Source organism: Barbatula barbatula, assembly GCF_947034865.1.
Source record: "Barbatula barbatula genome assembly, chromosome: 24".
Classification (NCBI taxonomy): Eukaryota; Metazoa; Chordata; class Actinopteri; order Cypriniformes; family Nemacheilidae; genus Barbatula; species Barbatula barbatula.
The window spans coordinates 688,353-704,525 of NC_136787.1; the positions used below are offsets into that span (position 1 = coordinate 688,353).

At 40.6% G+C, this 16,173-nt stretch overlaps 1 protein-coding gene across 3 annotated transcripts in view; it reads left to right on the forward strand.

The window, feature by feature from the left end:
- Window positions 1–5,559: 5,559 nt before the first annotated feature.
- The window catches only part of nrg1 (neuregulin 1), a 34,603-nt gene continuing 23,989 nt past the window's right edge, over window positions 5,560–16,173 (forward strand). For all 3 annotated transcript variants that reach the window (XM_079448131.1, XM_079448132.1, XM_079448133.1), the window contains exons 1-3: window positions 5,560–5,814; window positions 8,096–8,270; window positions 8,445–8,566. In XM_079448131.1, coding sequence (XP_079304257.1) covers window positions 5,718–5,814; window positions 8,096–8,270; window positions 8,445–8,566 — 394 coding nt within the window. In that variant the 5' untranslated portion in view covers window positions 5,560–5,717. The remainder of the gene's footprint in view (window positions 5,815–8,095; window positions 8,271–8,444; window positions 8,567–16,173) is intronic.

Sequence of the window (16,173 nt, forward strand, 5' to 3'; positions counted from 1 at the left end):
TAATAATAGTTATTTAGTTGAACGTTTGCGGGGAACATCATTAAGGTGGATTGATTTGTATCTCTGAATGAACTAAACGTCATGTCATGTCATGTGTGTGAATGAGCAGATTCAGTTGAAACACAGCTGATATCACAATCTGATCAAGTGATAAGGATGTAAACATCTTTTATTGGAAAATAAAACAACATTTGATCAAACCATGATGTTAAACAGCAGAAAAGTGAGAAAGTGATTGGTGTTCATGATGTTAGTGGGGTATGTCAGTGGTTTTAGTTGAAAGATTTTCAGTTTTTCATGAGGAGTGCGGTAACTATATGACCTGGTTTCACACACACACACATGGTTTATCTTAAACCAGGACTATGAGTTAGTCAAATTAAGATTAAGAAATCTGTCCGTTAAACGCATGAACATGTTGTCGGGTTAAACTTGTGGCATTTCATTATTAGCTCATACCTGCAGAGTTCATGGAGTTCATGATGTCGGTGTTAACACTTCTCCAGACTCTCATATCTACAGTATTTATCTCTTCATGTCTCATATAGACTGAATCTGTGTCCTGATTCTGCCTCATCATGTCATGTTTCTCTTGGTCTAGTGGCAGGATCATGACAGAACCTCATGTTTAATGTGGAGAGAGGCAGTTATCATATGCTCTCTCTGGTCTCGTCTCTGTTCCCGTCCTCTCGTTTCCTCGTTATTGATTAATGCCCTTCACCTGTTCCCCTCTTGATTTGGTCCCTTATTTAATGCCCTTGTGTCTTCGGTCTTGTGCTGGTTCATTGTGGTTTGTGTGGTGAGTTCCTGTGTCTTGTCAGTCTAGTTTAGTGTATTCGTAGTTCTTGTTTTGAGTTTAATTTTAAGTCTTTGTATAGTGTAGTTGGTCCTAGTCCTGTTTTGTTATGTTATTGTATCCATGTTTTGTTATGTTTTCCCCCCCCCCCTCCCGTGGGTCTTTGTTTGGTATTTATTTATTAAAGTGTGTTAAACCCTTACCCGCTGTCTGCGCCTGGGTCCTCTCTCTGTCTCTCACCACCCGCGACCATGACAATCTGACTGTGTGTTTAGAAAGTCCTTTTATTATACAGTTCTGTAGAACGGAAACAAGTGAATGTATAGTGTTTTATTTGCATGTTATGGCCATGGCTTTATGGACAGGGAAACTAGTCCGACTACATGAAATGTGTCTCGATCAGTAATTGATTCATGTTAAAAACACAGTGGACCAAAGAGCCTTCACGGTGAACACCAAGAGGAAAGTGTTTTCTCTCAGATTGCTTTGATCAGAGTTCATATTGAGATCTTCAATAATATTTTGACAAATCTGAATCTCTTCACAAACTCTAATGACAGACGACATCATTTCTGAATCTTCTTCTCCTCTAGATGAGACAAATGTTTCTATCTGCTCATCATTTCAGATACTGAATATTGATCTGTATGTCACATGACTTCTGTCCTCGAGGCTCCTATCGTATGTTGTCTTTGTATTCATTTTTCTGGCTATACCCAAATTTAAAATGTAAAACATTCAACCCCGTGTGTGTTTGGTGTGTGTGTGTGTGTGTGTGTGTACGTGTGGTGTGCAGGTTGTTTTTTGTTGAGTGCACGATTCCCTGTGTTGAAACCGTGTTTAATAAACAAGCTAAAACAACTTCACTTTAAGAAATGTTGAATGGAAACATTGCATTATGGGACATGGTGGACATCTGGATGAGAGAGAGAGAGAGAGAGAGAGAGAGAGAGAGGATGCTAAAGCAGAGGCTTGTGTTTTTTACTGGCTCTCACAGAAAGTATAATATTTACACTGGTCCTATAATTATAGTTTTTGTCCTTTATTTTGTTTTGTTTTGATGACCTTTTATGGCAATGAAAAACATACACCTGCAAAATGTGTCCGTAGCTTTCAACTCCCACACACACACAGTTCACAAAGTTCACAAAATATTTACTCCAGCGAAGACGCTGTAACGCAAGATAACAAAATGGAGTGAGTCATCCAAAAATGGACATGTTGTGGATTAGGAACAGACCATTAATATATCAAACAAAACAATTCTAACGAATGACCAACATGTGAGCAAATTACACCAAATAATGAAGAAAACGCAGCCAATAAGAGCTCTGAACGTCTTTAATACTCTTTAATACTAGATGAACGATCAAATGACAACAGAACGATTCTGCAGATTCTAGTCAAAGGTTGGCAACTATGAAGATGCTCCAATATAACATAGAAAAGTTTGGATTTATTTAGATGCTTGTAGTAATAATTCCCACAGCGGTCTTCCTCTAGAGTTCTGATGAGTTTACTCATATATGTTGCCCCCCTGCACGAGCCATAAAAAGACACGTGTTCCTGTTTCTAGTCTTAATGTTTTGTACTGTAGGGGTTTGTAACTTAGATTATGGAAATAACAGCTGGAGATGTTTGAGTCGAAGCTGAACAATGTCTCCAAGACAACAAAACCCAAATAAGTAAGAGGAGAGGAATATTATAGATAATGTTGTGATGGATTCATGTTCAAACAGGCTTTACGCTTACACTGCTCGCCCCTCCTAGAAACTCACAGGACAGGGATGTAAAACACACTCTTTTGTGTGTGTGTGTGTGTGTGTGTGTGTGCGTGCGTGTCGGTTATTGCTCATTCCTGAACATCTAAAGTTGTGTTGATTTTTCGTGCTCGTAGGCGATTCTGTCTGATCGTCACACATGTAATGATGAAGGGTGTAATCCTACCGTCTCATTCCAGAAGTAACATGCAAGTTAAGGCCACTTTAGCAATAATATTACAAAGGATTATGGGATTATTAGAATTGTCCTGTTCATTTAGTATTTGTCATGTGAATGTTGAGCAGAAGAGCAGATCTGTGAGGCGGGCGGCAGGTATGGATGATGTTTTATGGAAACAGGGGGTTTGTCGGGTCGTACGCATCTTCGCATGTAGGCGTCATGTTTATACAGATTGCGCTCATGGAAAGTCTGTGATATTTCTCAGAAAAGTCCTCTGGAAATTTGGTCTCTAAGTGCCTTGAACTATAAATTGTTTGTTCAGAGAGTTTTGGCGTAGGTCAGGAGAAATCACCAGTTGCGTATCTCTGTCACTTCATGTTTAAAGCAGATGAAGGCATTGAGTCATTCGTGTGCCGTACTACACAATGTTGGGACATGAATGGTTTATATTGTAGTGTGTTGCAGATGGTTTCAGGTGTATGAGAGCTTCAGTGATGTGTACAGATACAGTAGATACATTTTGTTATTTGTCACGTGTTATAACTCCCAGAACATGATCGCGGAAAGATCGAGGGTGACCCTCCGCATCTCCAAGATTTTGGTACCCAAATGAAGACAGGTTTGCCCTCATGCCTCACCAGATGTATTTCTGTACAGTAAATGACTTCCTCATCTGAACACAAAGAGGTTCACCTTATGTTTTCATACAGATGAATTAAAATCTGATTCTTTTGTGAATTTGAAATGTAAAGAGATCTAAGTGATAAATTCAACATGATAGGAAATGAATGTGTACATACAGTACGGTAATCCTCAGAGAGAGAGAGAGAGAGAGAGCGTTTGAAGAATTCCTTTAACTTCATCCATCTGTGACGAATGAGCCTTTGTAAAGGAGCAAGGAATCCTGGATTTCCTCAACCTGGCCCACCCTACACCCACCTGTCAGAAACCGCCGTCTACCTGAAGACACCTGAGTTTCATTCAACACCCACTGACTGAAACTGAAAGCATTCACTTGAACCTGCTCACAGCTAACAGACACTTTCATTCAACAAGATCTGCTTTAAATCTGTGACAGGATCAGATACAGCGGGAGTCACACGCAATGAGTGAGATCACAGATCTTCATCAGAGAACAGCGTAAGCGTGTCTGGTCCTGTCAAGCTGACTGTGTTTTCGTCATTGATGTGTCGTCATGTCAAGGGAAAAGGACAAATGATACGAGTACACGATCACACTTTACAATGAGCTTCCACAGTATTTGTTAACGTGAATGAACAGTGAGCATTATAGACTTTCGCAATATTAGTTCAATTGTTCATGTTTGTTCATTGTGCATTAACTCATGTTTACAATTTTAGATTTACAAAATGTATTAGTAAATGCTGAAATGAACATGAACTAATATCAAATCCCTTTATTGTCACTCAACCATATACACAAGTGCAACAGGAGGTAAAACACTTCAGACCAACATGGCAGTATGACAGATAAGTGACAAAGAATTACAAAACTACAATAGACATTTCCCTGTACGTGTGTACACAATCATTTTTACATTTACACATTGACATACTGTCTAACTACACAGTGGCGAATGTAAACACATGTGTGTATTGTACAGTGTTGTGTTATCACAGTAAGAGCGTGTGTCAATGCGTCTGACTGTGTGTGAGTTCTTGTTGCTTGTTCTCGCTAGTGAGGGATAAAGTGCAGTGCTGAGGAGTAGATTGTGAGTCTTATTAATAATAATTACTGTATAAATTCTGTGTAAGTTCATGTCACACAGGCATTAACTAATGTTAGCAAATACAACCGTATTGTAAAGTGTTAGCCGTTATACTTAGAAGTGTTTATTGTGATATACAGTCGTGGAAACATGAAGAGTTCATTCCAAATGTTCATGTCACCATCATGTCTAGATGTATTGTGCTCATTCCAGTCCAGTGTCTGTTGAATTTCAACAAAATCAAAGCTCAAGAGTGACATGAAGTCATCCAACAGCAATGAGAAAGACCGACAGCATGACAATATACATGAAAACATGATTGTTGAACTAAATAAATGAACAGAAAAACCACTGTTGTGTTGCTTAAAAGTGAACCTGAACTTGTTTTCTGAGCAGAGCATTCCAGATACAGACTTTGATTGAAATGTGGCAGAAATATTGTTAGTATTTCATGACATGAAACAAAAAGGACCATTTTACCTCAACACGTACCTATAAATAGTAATATTCATACAAAGGGAAAATCATTTGAATTGGTCTCTTGATGTTTTCTGTGGCTGTATATTATTGTACGAGTGTCCATAAACTATTGCCATCTAAGTAGGAAGATCCCTGACAAATGGTATGTCCCGTTCTCTCAAAATTTGCATATCATGATGTCATTTCCCCTAGAAGCTCATAAAACTAAAAAGCTAATAAAAAAGATATTTCCTCTCTCTTTTCTCAAAGTTTGGATTTATCTGTCAGCACTGTTACACAAATATTATGGCTGCTCATTTTTAACAAGAAAATGTTTTTCTAAACCATGTGCTCATCAGTTCTACACATACATGTTGAGGATAGGCCAAGGCCAACTGTGTTACCCAGATCAAAATACCCCAAACCCTGAGATCAAATATAAAAGTGTTGGATATACTTATGTTTTGGGAACCAGCTAAACTTTCTCACATTTTTAAACTGCAAATGTGCCTATAATTCTAGAAAGAGCAATATGTTTAAAAGCCGGAAGCCTTTCTGTTTAAATAAAAAGAAATCATTTAAATGCAGAAGAATGAAGCCCGGCGTTGAGCGCACACACACAGTAATGTGACACATGAAGCGTTGGTCCCGCCTCTGGTGCAGTAAAACACACATGCTCACCTCACAGAGACTTCACTGCACAGTTGGCCACCGGAGCGAGTGCGCGGACAACTTTCAATCCAGAGACTGACAGCTGAACGGAGCCGAGGAATCCCACATCCAGACGGCAGAATGTCTGAGAAGAAAACCAATAGAGATAGAAAAAAAGGCGACAAGGAAAAGCAGAAAAACTCTCAGAATGCAAACCCGTCCGACAGCTCTCCGCCAGGTAACCGTCTCTCTACTGACAGTTTTGTGAATGGGTCGACAGGTTGAACAGATCCTGAGCTCAGGATCGACTGGGACGTTTGAGCACATGTGAGGAACATTAAGAAAACTCTGTGACTGAAGCCATGAGGCGTTCCAGATCTAAAGGGCTTTATATCTGTCTCAGGTGTTTGTTTGTCATTTAATGTCACTTCAGCTTGATTCTTTTGAGCGACCGGCAACACATGTGTGTGTCTCAAGCCACATATTTGATGTTATTCGTATTCAATACGTTGATTTGTGTAGTAATTTAATGTTTTGTGTAGTTTACACATGAACACGTTTGTGGAGCGTTGTTGAGTCGCTCTTAAGTGTTTGTGTGAGACTTCACCAAAGCTCCCAACACTGGGGGTTAATTTTTAATATACTTTATGACAGATGTGACACATGGCTAACTCCCATGTCACATATTCTCACAGAAAGAGATCAGTGTGGATTTCTCAGGACTGATTCATTTGCAAACTCAAACATGTTCACGCAAGCTTCAGATGAAACTCAAGAGCCGCACGCTCTGTATGAAGCTGCCAGATGAAGAAGAGATTGTGGGAGTGTCAGTGAAATTAGCGCTTTGACTTTTCTAAGTTCACACACACACACACACAATGACTTTTATACTGTACAAGCTGTTAGGGATGTAACAATATCAAAATCTCACTGTACAGATATACCTCGGTATGAAGTCCACGCTACGGTATTCATTGCGATATTTCAAATGACAAGTGAAGATTTGCAAACATGCCATAAGCTTCTCTTTTCTTCATCCTCCAATCATAAGTGTCACGGCGAGCCTGGAACAGGACATAATATTGTTACATCTCTATAAGCTGTATATTATATCTGTATAGTATATTATAAAATGTGTATGAAAGGAGAATTCCTGTAATGTTTAACTTACGGTGATGTATTTGATGCCTGTGGTCCTATTTCCACACACTTCATGCTTGTCAAGCGGTTAATGGGATTAGTGTGTGTGTGTGTGTGTGTGTGTGTGTGTGTGTGTGTGTGTGTGTGTGTGAGGACACACATCTGTGTAATGACATGCGTATAACAACGCGTTCTGTGTCCTCGTAAACTAAACTAAGGGTTTCTGTGACGGTAGGTTTAGGGAATAGGATATTCACTTTGTACTATATAAAAATCATTACGTCTATGGTAATCCACATATACAAGTGTGTGTGTGTGAACTTCATTCTTCCATTGAATGCCAATTGCTTAAAATCACTGCATCAGTGAAATGAGTTCTGGGTTCTGGAGATGTAAATGAATGTAGATTGTCATCTGGATTTGATGAGAAATGTTTGACTAATATTGACTTTAGACTGCAGACCTGATGAATGTGAGCTCAGTTTGACTCATTGTTGACGTCTCTTCTCAAACTCTCATCTGGTTTTCTCAGGAGACGCAGAGGTTTTGCTCTTGATGTGCTTGTGTCTGCAGTACAGTATGACCATGTGTCTGTGTGAAGCATTCAGATGATTCTGGTGAATGTGGACTCAGTTTGGCATTCTAACACACAGTGTAGGCGTCTCCCCAAAGGGTCTGTGACATGAAGAAACAGCTGAAGACCACCAGAAAAAAGTTTGTGAGGTCCCACAGCATCGCTCTGTGATAAAACATTAAAGAGTGTTCCTTTATATGTGTTTTTATTAAAACATGATATCACACTTTGAAGTGAGCTGTGAGGTTGTGTTCACTTTCACTAATGATTCACACACATAGAGGTCTGAGTCAAGTACAGATACTTGTGCTTCAGATCATTTTCACATCACAAACCAAACTGTGCCAAACGTTGAATTCACTGTAGATGAATACATGTGTGTGTGTAAATGCTCTTTATGATGAGAGACTGGTTTGGATTCAGATGTTTCTGTGGATGGGATCACATTGAGTTGGTGTCTGAGAAACCTTTAATATCTTTTCATCAGTGCTCGCTGCATGAGGCTGGGTTTCATTTTATTGCGTCTGTATGAGGTGTTTGAGATACAGAACTATTGTCTGGAGTGCAAATGTGTTGTTATTGTTGTGTTTAGTTGTGTCTGGTGTAAAACATGGTCTGTAAATACAGTTTTATTGTAATTAGAATGCGATTTTCACACTGGAGACAGTTGGAGGATAAAACATATTGCAATGCAAAAAACTACATTGTACCAAAAAAGAATCCTTCATCTTTTTAATGCTGAATGTCACTTTTTCTTGTGATTTGATGTGATGTTCATGTGTCTCTGTGTGTGTTTGTCTTTTAGCTGAACCCAAGCTGAAGGACCTGCGGAGCAGCTCTATAGAGGACGGAAAGAAGATGATCCTGAAGTGTGCGGTTGTGTCTGGAAACCCAGAGCCCATCATCAAGTGGTACAAAAACGACAAAGAGCTCGCAGGCAAAAATAAACCCAAAAGTTTAAGGATTAAGACAAATAAAAAGTAAGTGCCTTCAACTGAACTACACCTGTGATGAAAGCACACACGAGAGAATGAGAACAGCTTTGATATGTGATGATATATGTGAGCAGGTGAACTGAATCAATGAGATTATCTAACACTTTCTTAACGACAAGAACAACTAAACAACACTAATGTTACGGGACACTTCTACAGGCGGAAGATCTCAGAACTATCCATCAGGAAGTTCACGGAGGCAGACGCGGGTTTATACACGTGTGAGGCTGTCAACAGTCTAGGAAAAGCAAACACATCTGCCAACATAACCATCATGAAAGGTAAGCATCATAACACGAAGTCATATTCTGTGTCTTAAACATGACTTACTCTTCCTTCAGTCGGACGATCAATATATTATACTATAGGATATTATCATGAATCTGACGTGTGATTGTTTAATGTCAGGATCATTTCATGCGTCTGGAACAGCGAGTGAGAAAGTGTTGTGTGAGGAGGAAGAGATCAATGAATGAGATCAATCACATATGATAGTAAATATCAATATATGAAGGAGGAATATTCTTCTTCTCTAAAACCTCAAGTGCTTCTCTATCCAGCACACCCTTATATTCCTGAGCCAATCAGACCTCTTGATGTTTGACATCTCGTCTCTGAATCTCTGATTGTATGGATTTATAGGTTATTGATTGGTTGTGTTATAGATGAGCAGTAACGTGAGAGCGCTGGTCATCATTACAGATCTACAGCCCATTCGTCCTCTCTCTGAATTTAAATAACAAGCCTTTTTTAAGAATAAACTAGTGTAATATAGTTTTAATTTTTTCACATTTTAAGATTGTCACTAAAGCGGCACTCTGAGAAATCCAATAATAGGACATTTATGAACAAACAGAGCGTTACAACACGAAAACACCTCTAAGCATACACATAGATGAGACTGGACGAACTGGGGAAACAGAGTGAGTTAATATAGAGGGAATGCACCTGACCATGTGAACACGCCCAAAACACGCTCCCTTGAGTGGCAAAATGACTGCTTACAATATCAGGAAACGCAACACATCAGTATCCAAGGAAACCTGGTTCCTTTCTAAATCCTAGGGATTGCCATCAGTCCAACTGCTTGTAATTTCAGCAAATACCTCCCGTTTTTCTATTTGAAGCAGCCGTTTTGCCACTCAAGGGGGCGTCTCCCAGCGTGTTCACGTGGGAAAATGACATCAATGCATATACCCTGTATGATGATGTTATAACTACACATGATAATATTGTCAATCATTCAGCTCCAATAATCCGGTTGACACTTTGATTTGTTGAATTATTGAAGATGAGCTCATTGTGTTTCGTTCAGGCAGTAATGCTTCAGTTATTTCATGTAGGTTTGGTGTATGAGCTCATGTGGTCTCGTCGCACGGCTCTAACGGAACAAGACAAGATGTCATTCATGTGCTATTTGAAGCGATATCATTCAATATCAGTCTCTGGATACACTGTATGATCTGAACAGGTCAGATTTCAATTACAGAGTCTATACGTGAGCGGCGGTCTGCAGAGAACTGACCATTAGTGATAGACAAAACATGAAGCGATTGTGAAATCACATGATGATGATGACGAAACCTGACAGTTCTTTCGTGTGCAGTTGTGTATTCCTCTAGCGTGTCCAGCGTAGTCCAGATCTTGAGTTTATTTTGTCCTCAGTCACACCACACGTCCATTTGGGAAAAGCTTTGAGGTGGAGAACACGCTGAACCTCCAGCACATGAATTATTACACAATCCCGAGTGCTCAGAAAAACAGCATTATAATCACACATTCACTAACAACACATGACACACGAACATTCGGCTAGAAAAAGTTCTTGGGTGAACTGTTGGCACACAATAAATGTTGCACAATAAAAGCAGGGCATTTTAAGAGATTTATTTGAAATGTGATTTGATTGTCTGGTCTCACAGATTGTGGGTCTGCCCTCTGTCAGTGTGTGTGTGTGTGTGTGTGTGTGTGATGGATGATCCTGCAGCGCTGGCACCAGTCGGTCGGGCGGCTGGAGGTGAGGGCACTAACACGCATTAGACTTGACCCTCTCTTTCTCTGACTTCATGTGTCTGTCTGCTTCAGAGAGAGAGAGTGTGTGTGTGTCATGGGCAAAGAGATCATCTACGGCTTGAAAAGCTCATGAATGTTATTGAATTGGTGCCTCAGACTACCGTTGCGTGTTTAATGAAACGTTTGCCTCCACGTGTTTGGCATGAAAACCGTCTCTTCTGCTAGTGCTAATGCAGCAGTAACACATCACCTGCCAAACGTTGAAATCATCTTTTAACAGATGACGTCCCTGACACGTAAAGAACGGTTATAAGAACAGTGATGTTCATACAGCAGTAGCTGGAGCACTTCGATGCTGTTGAAGGTGATTCTGTGGGAAACGCCAGCAGGATGTGAAGCATCTGTCCTGCACAGTGTAAGTGTATGTCATTTCCTCACCAGAGGTTAAAGGTCATGTCTGTTGACCTGACCTCATGATCCTGCACACACACACACTCACTCACGTGACTCTTACTCTAATGAGATGTGCCCATTCACCCCTCTAATCCCTGCTCATCCCATAATGTGTCTGTGTGTACTTTGACAAAAGAAAACAATGTGATACTTTAGTATTAAAAACCAGGTAATAATTCAATCTTAATATCATTATTAACAACAGTAAAGCCCACTTCCAGCATTTTTGGTTGAATTTATCAAATGTAGTGTCAATAAAATAATCTATTGCTTGCGTTATCATGTTATAAACTAGGTCTGCACCCTTTCGGTCGACTATTTGTTATTCGAGTAGAGACACTTATTCGCACAGTTTTATCAGTCGATTGTCTGCATATCATTTTAAAAGTGATTTTAGCCGCTGCAACACTACCATTTAAACGGTTTAAAGCCGTCTGCTTGATCATTTCCACCGATAAGTTTTCTTTTAAGTGCTTCAATTAGTTGTATTTTTATCTATTTGTTTATCTACAAATTATTTTATATTCTACGTTTAAAATATTGCTACAATTGAATTTAGTTTTTGAAGAAAATACTCACATCATAGGCTATTTTATTGGATTGGATTCAATTTATTGTCATTACACACATACAAGTACAGTGCAACGAAATGTATAATATTTTAGCGATCTGATCCAGAGGAAAAAGGAGTCCGTACTCCTTTTTATTTTTCATGCTAATATTTTAGTTTGCTGTTTTGGTTTGTTTGCCTAAAATTGATATTTTTTCTTTTTTGACTAGTTCACTGGAGAAATATTGTATAGAGACGTATCATCATAACTTGAGTCGGTGTCACAGCTGTTTGCATTATGCGTGCATTTATAATTTAAAGGCTCGTTGTTATGGTTTAGTATAGCTCTGTAATTTAAAACAACATTAGCAATGTTACATAAAATATATTTTTCATCCATGAGGCTTAAACCATCATCCCATGTTCACATTCCCCATGTATATTGAAATATTTAAATTAATATCATAAACGTGAGAATAGTCGACTAATGGCCTAAATGAACAACCACAAGACTAAAGAAATCTCTAGTCAAGGGCAGGCCTTTGAATACTATATCATGAAGGTTGGGTTATATTTTTGTCATATACAGCATTGAACATAACTACATGTTTTTGTCAGTTTTATAGTTATGACAACTTTGAACTTTGATTAGTGCTGCACAATTAATCATATCACAATCGCTATGTCAGGCAATGCGATTACATGACGGCAATATGTTGCGATTATATTAAAGAAACAAGTGCATTCGTGAACGTGACAAGACAAGAGATATATGTCCATCTTATATGCGAGAAAACGAGTCGTCTTGTGTGGCGGTGGCGCGTGTGCTTGGTCACGTGACTTGCAGGGCTTGCACTTGTGCAGTGTGGAGACGGGATAAATGGATGCAGAGCAGACCGACACTGAACTAGTGCCCAGAACTAATGCTTCCTCTGTTATTTGTTTCAGGTTATCAGACACTGAGCACAGAGAGGTACTGTGCAGAAATAGCTAAACTAAAGTTGTAAATAAGGTACTAATAGAATGTTTTAGAAAGAGGATTCAACCAGTTGATTCAGTAACAACCATTTAAAGTAACAACAAAGATTATAGAGCTTTAAGTTTTACAGAGTGAATCACACATTTATATCCAGTTTCTTTTTCTAAAGAGTTCATACAAGTATATGTTACAATCTGTTTGTTGGGATCATTTTCCTAAAAATGTGTACATCCGTATTTATGTTCTATTTGTTTTATTTACCTGTACTCTTGAGAATATATATATATATATATAAAGTTAATTCAGTAATGCAAAGATGTTACTGTTATTTAATTGTATAACTTTTTATTTTAATTTGAAATCTTTGTGCAATTCTAGTTCTTGTTGCTAGTTTGAACTGTATATCTCAGTTGAGAAATACAAATTTCAGCATTTTCAGTTATCTGTCTGTGCATTTTCCTTAATAGCATATTAAAACCTATAAAACCATTAGTTTCAGTCGCCCATTCTGATTGGTCAACAGATGTGTTTTATTCACGATACCACAGCTATGACCACCAATGTTCCCTCTAAGCTGCGCGCTTGCACAATCACGCACTGCTCCCGCGATCTCCGCGCACAGCATATCTATGCAGCGCATAAAATAAAATCCTACCTGATCCGTAAATAAATGCATAAACATTTATTTGCAATGCAAGTCACTGAGTGACAGGTGACAACAATTGGTGAACAGCGCTTTATGCGTACGTGCCGCTGTATAGCAGGTTAACGCTTAGTTTACAGAGAGGGGTCAAAATTAAGCTAGCTAACCCGAAACCATGGCGAAACAAACGTTTAGTGGCACATCTACTCACCAAACCTCATTGTGCAAAATGTAAATGTTTTTAGTTGAACAAAATTTGATCTCTGAAAGGTGTACATTTAACACTCAATTCTTCCAGAACAGCTGCAGAGTAAACATCAGGCCGAGAAGCTGTCTAAAGTGGACCTTCTTTACTGCAGAATTTTTGCCGTGCATCTATTACTATAAAGCTGGTCACTTTAGGTGCTTTTTCTGATGTACATACACAGCTCATGTTTTTTCATTGTAAGTGGGCCAAATCCCTTATATTAAAAGAAATGGGAAATTACTGCTGTAATTGGATTATTTTAATTAAACCATGTAACTTGTTATGAGCTTAGATTTTGGACCGGTGTGATACTGGTGTGGCCACAGTGTGCACGTCTGATGTTGCTCACATTGGTCCAAGGAATTCTCAGGGAGTTTGTGTGTTTGCTCAGACACAATTTGGGGGAACATTGATGACCACTTCACTTTACAATTCCGTGTATCACTGCACATGCACAATACAACGCCCTTCCGCCGTGATTTATTCTTGATAAAGCACATTGCTTATTTAAACCTGTTTGAACATATCATTTTAACTTATTAAATCATTCGAACATTTGTTATAGAATCACCACAGTGGATTTACTGCTTCACTGTTAGAAATACAAACATCACCGAAGTACCACAGTAGTAACAAATGACAGATGATTAGGATGATTAGCCTTTATTTTTACATGTTAGCGTGAAGAATATGACCATATAAAATTACAGTGTTTCAGTGGGACGGTATTTTGCTCTGCAGTCTGAGCCTCATTCAGTATTTATGGGTCACGGCAGCGGTCTCATCCATCTCCCTACCCCTTAGTCAGCGGTCCTCCGCAATGGCCAAGCAAACGTGATTACAGAGAAAGGTAAAGGGCAGACTGGAAATATTCCAAGATTACTCCAAACAAATAGAATTAACATGAAATAAAAAAGAAGAAGGTTCGGTAAGTGTGATTGGAAGATGCCCAAACATAGTTAATTCTTCTTTGTTCCTCAAGTGATTTGATCATTTTGAGATTATTTGGATACAGTCAAATGTCTTTTGCAGTAAGTTTCAGCATTGCCCCTCCTGCTCTTCAGATATCATTGTACCGCCATTGAAAAGCCCATATCATTCAACCACTAATAGAAACACATTCCCCTGAGAATCCTTCCGTCAGTGTGTGATGTGTGTGATCCTCGGCAGAATCAATGAGAGGTGGATGAGTGAATGGAGAGAGAGAGAGAGAGAGAGAGAGAGCCTGTCTGGATTCAGCTCTCTTGTTCGCTGCTGTTCCTCCTAATTGGATCAAGTGCAGACTTGTCCGGCTCTGCGCATTGTGTTGAGCGTGTGAGAGGAGAGCGATACCAGACAGATGAGAGAGCGAGAGAGAGAGAGAGAGAGAGAGGAAGGGTGTGTGTGATCTTCACTCGCATCTCTTTTCGTCCCGCATGAGAGTCTTAAGCCACCGGCTTTCACTCTGTTCAGAGGTGCCAGCACTTTGATCGGACCCGCACCTGCCACTTCTGGATGATTCAGCCGTTTTCGGCGGCGGCTGCACAACATCATGAATTCGCCCCCCTTCTCCTGCCCTGCCCTCAGGTGAGTGCTGCACTCTCTCCGGACCTCTCTGCCTCGCTGTGAGGTGGGATCCACCCTCGGGCTACTGCACACGTCTGCCTCTGGAGCAAATGCTTTATTTATAGACTTTCCTAGGGTGTTGTTCTGCTGCTCCGCCGGAGATGGTGAGAACAAACCTGGAGGACAGAAATTAGAGCCACGGAAGCACTTCCTCTTTAGTAACAAGGTTAGTCAGCTGAGCGTCGTGTCCGTCGCAGCCCCTTCCCCCTCGCTGGCCATCTGATAATAGAAAGAACACTTTATGAGGCAGCATGTTTGACGCCGCTGCACTAGAAAGACATCTGGACTGCCGCATTTGAGAGCGGGAACGAGAGAGGGATGAAGTCGGAGGCTACAGAGGACATCTCAGCTGGACTTCCATCTCAAGAGGCTCTTTCAGAGGTCCTGTCCGAGGTCGCCGCAAAAGAGCCCACCCAAGGTGAGGAGGATGTGGCGGGAGACGGTGACAGTTCCGAGCGTGCTCCTCTGGGATGCTTGCCTGCAGCCGCGTGCTGCGTGTGCCTAGAGCTCGAGCAGGTGCGTAACTGCGTTCGCTCTGAAAAAATCTGCATCCTGCCTATCCTGGCCTGCTTGCTGAGTCTGGCCCTCTGCACAGCCGGACTCAAGTGGGTCTTCGTGGATAAGATCTTTGAATACGAGCCACCGAGCCACCTCGATCTTAAGCGCATAGGACAGGACCCTAATTTGAATTCGGACCCCACCGCATCAGTCTCGCCCCCCACCTTCAACTCTACCCCCACGACTGCAAACGTCCCAGGACAGCCAAAGGTCTTTTTGGAGGGGGAGTCCACGGGTGGACCGTTCGAGCCCCCCTTCACTAAGGTGCCTGTCTTCACATCCACTGCAGCGGCGACTTTTCACACAGACTCTACATCTCCACCCAGCCCCAAGAGCACCTTCAGACCGCCTCGGAATGACACCTCAAACCAATATCCATCCCAAACTCTGGAGTCTAACAATATCTTTCCCAGAACCTGTAAGTACTGCATAACATTTACTGAATGTGAATCTGAAATGTTCCGCTTTCCATATTTACGTTCAAAGCCACTTGTTTCACGATGATGTAAGAGCAGGATGTGATTCCTGGTATTTAACATGTTATATCTTGTCAGTTGTGGGACAGACATTAGTGAGTCAGCCCTGTAAGAATAACTGACTCTGCTTGGGCGTCAATAGTGACGTAGATAGCCCTTTGAAGCTGCTTGACAATGATTGTGTAAAGTCTAAACATTATCAGTGGTTACCTGGCCACACGAGTGACACGAGGCCGCAGCGCACGGCTGCGGTGCAATGCACGTGTGCTAATGCAGCAGAGCCGCAGTGAGAGGAAGACACTTCCTGTTGGCTCGGCTCCATTTCAAGGTCAGTCTCCACAAAGACGAGCCGATACGCCTCCAG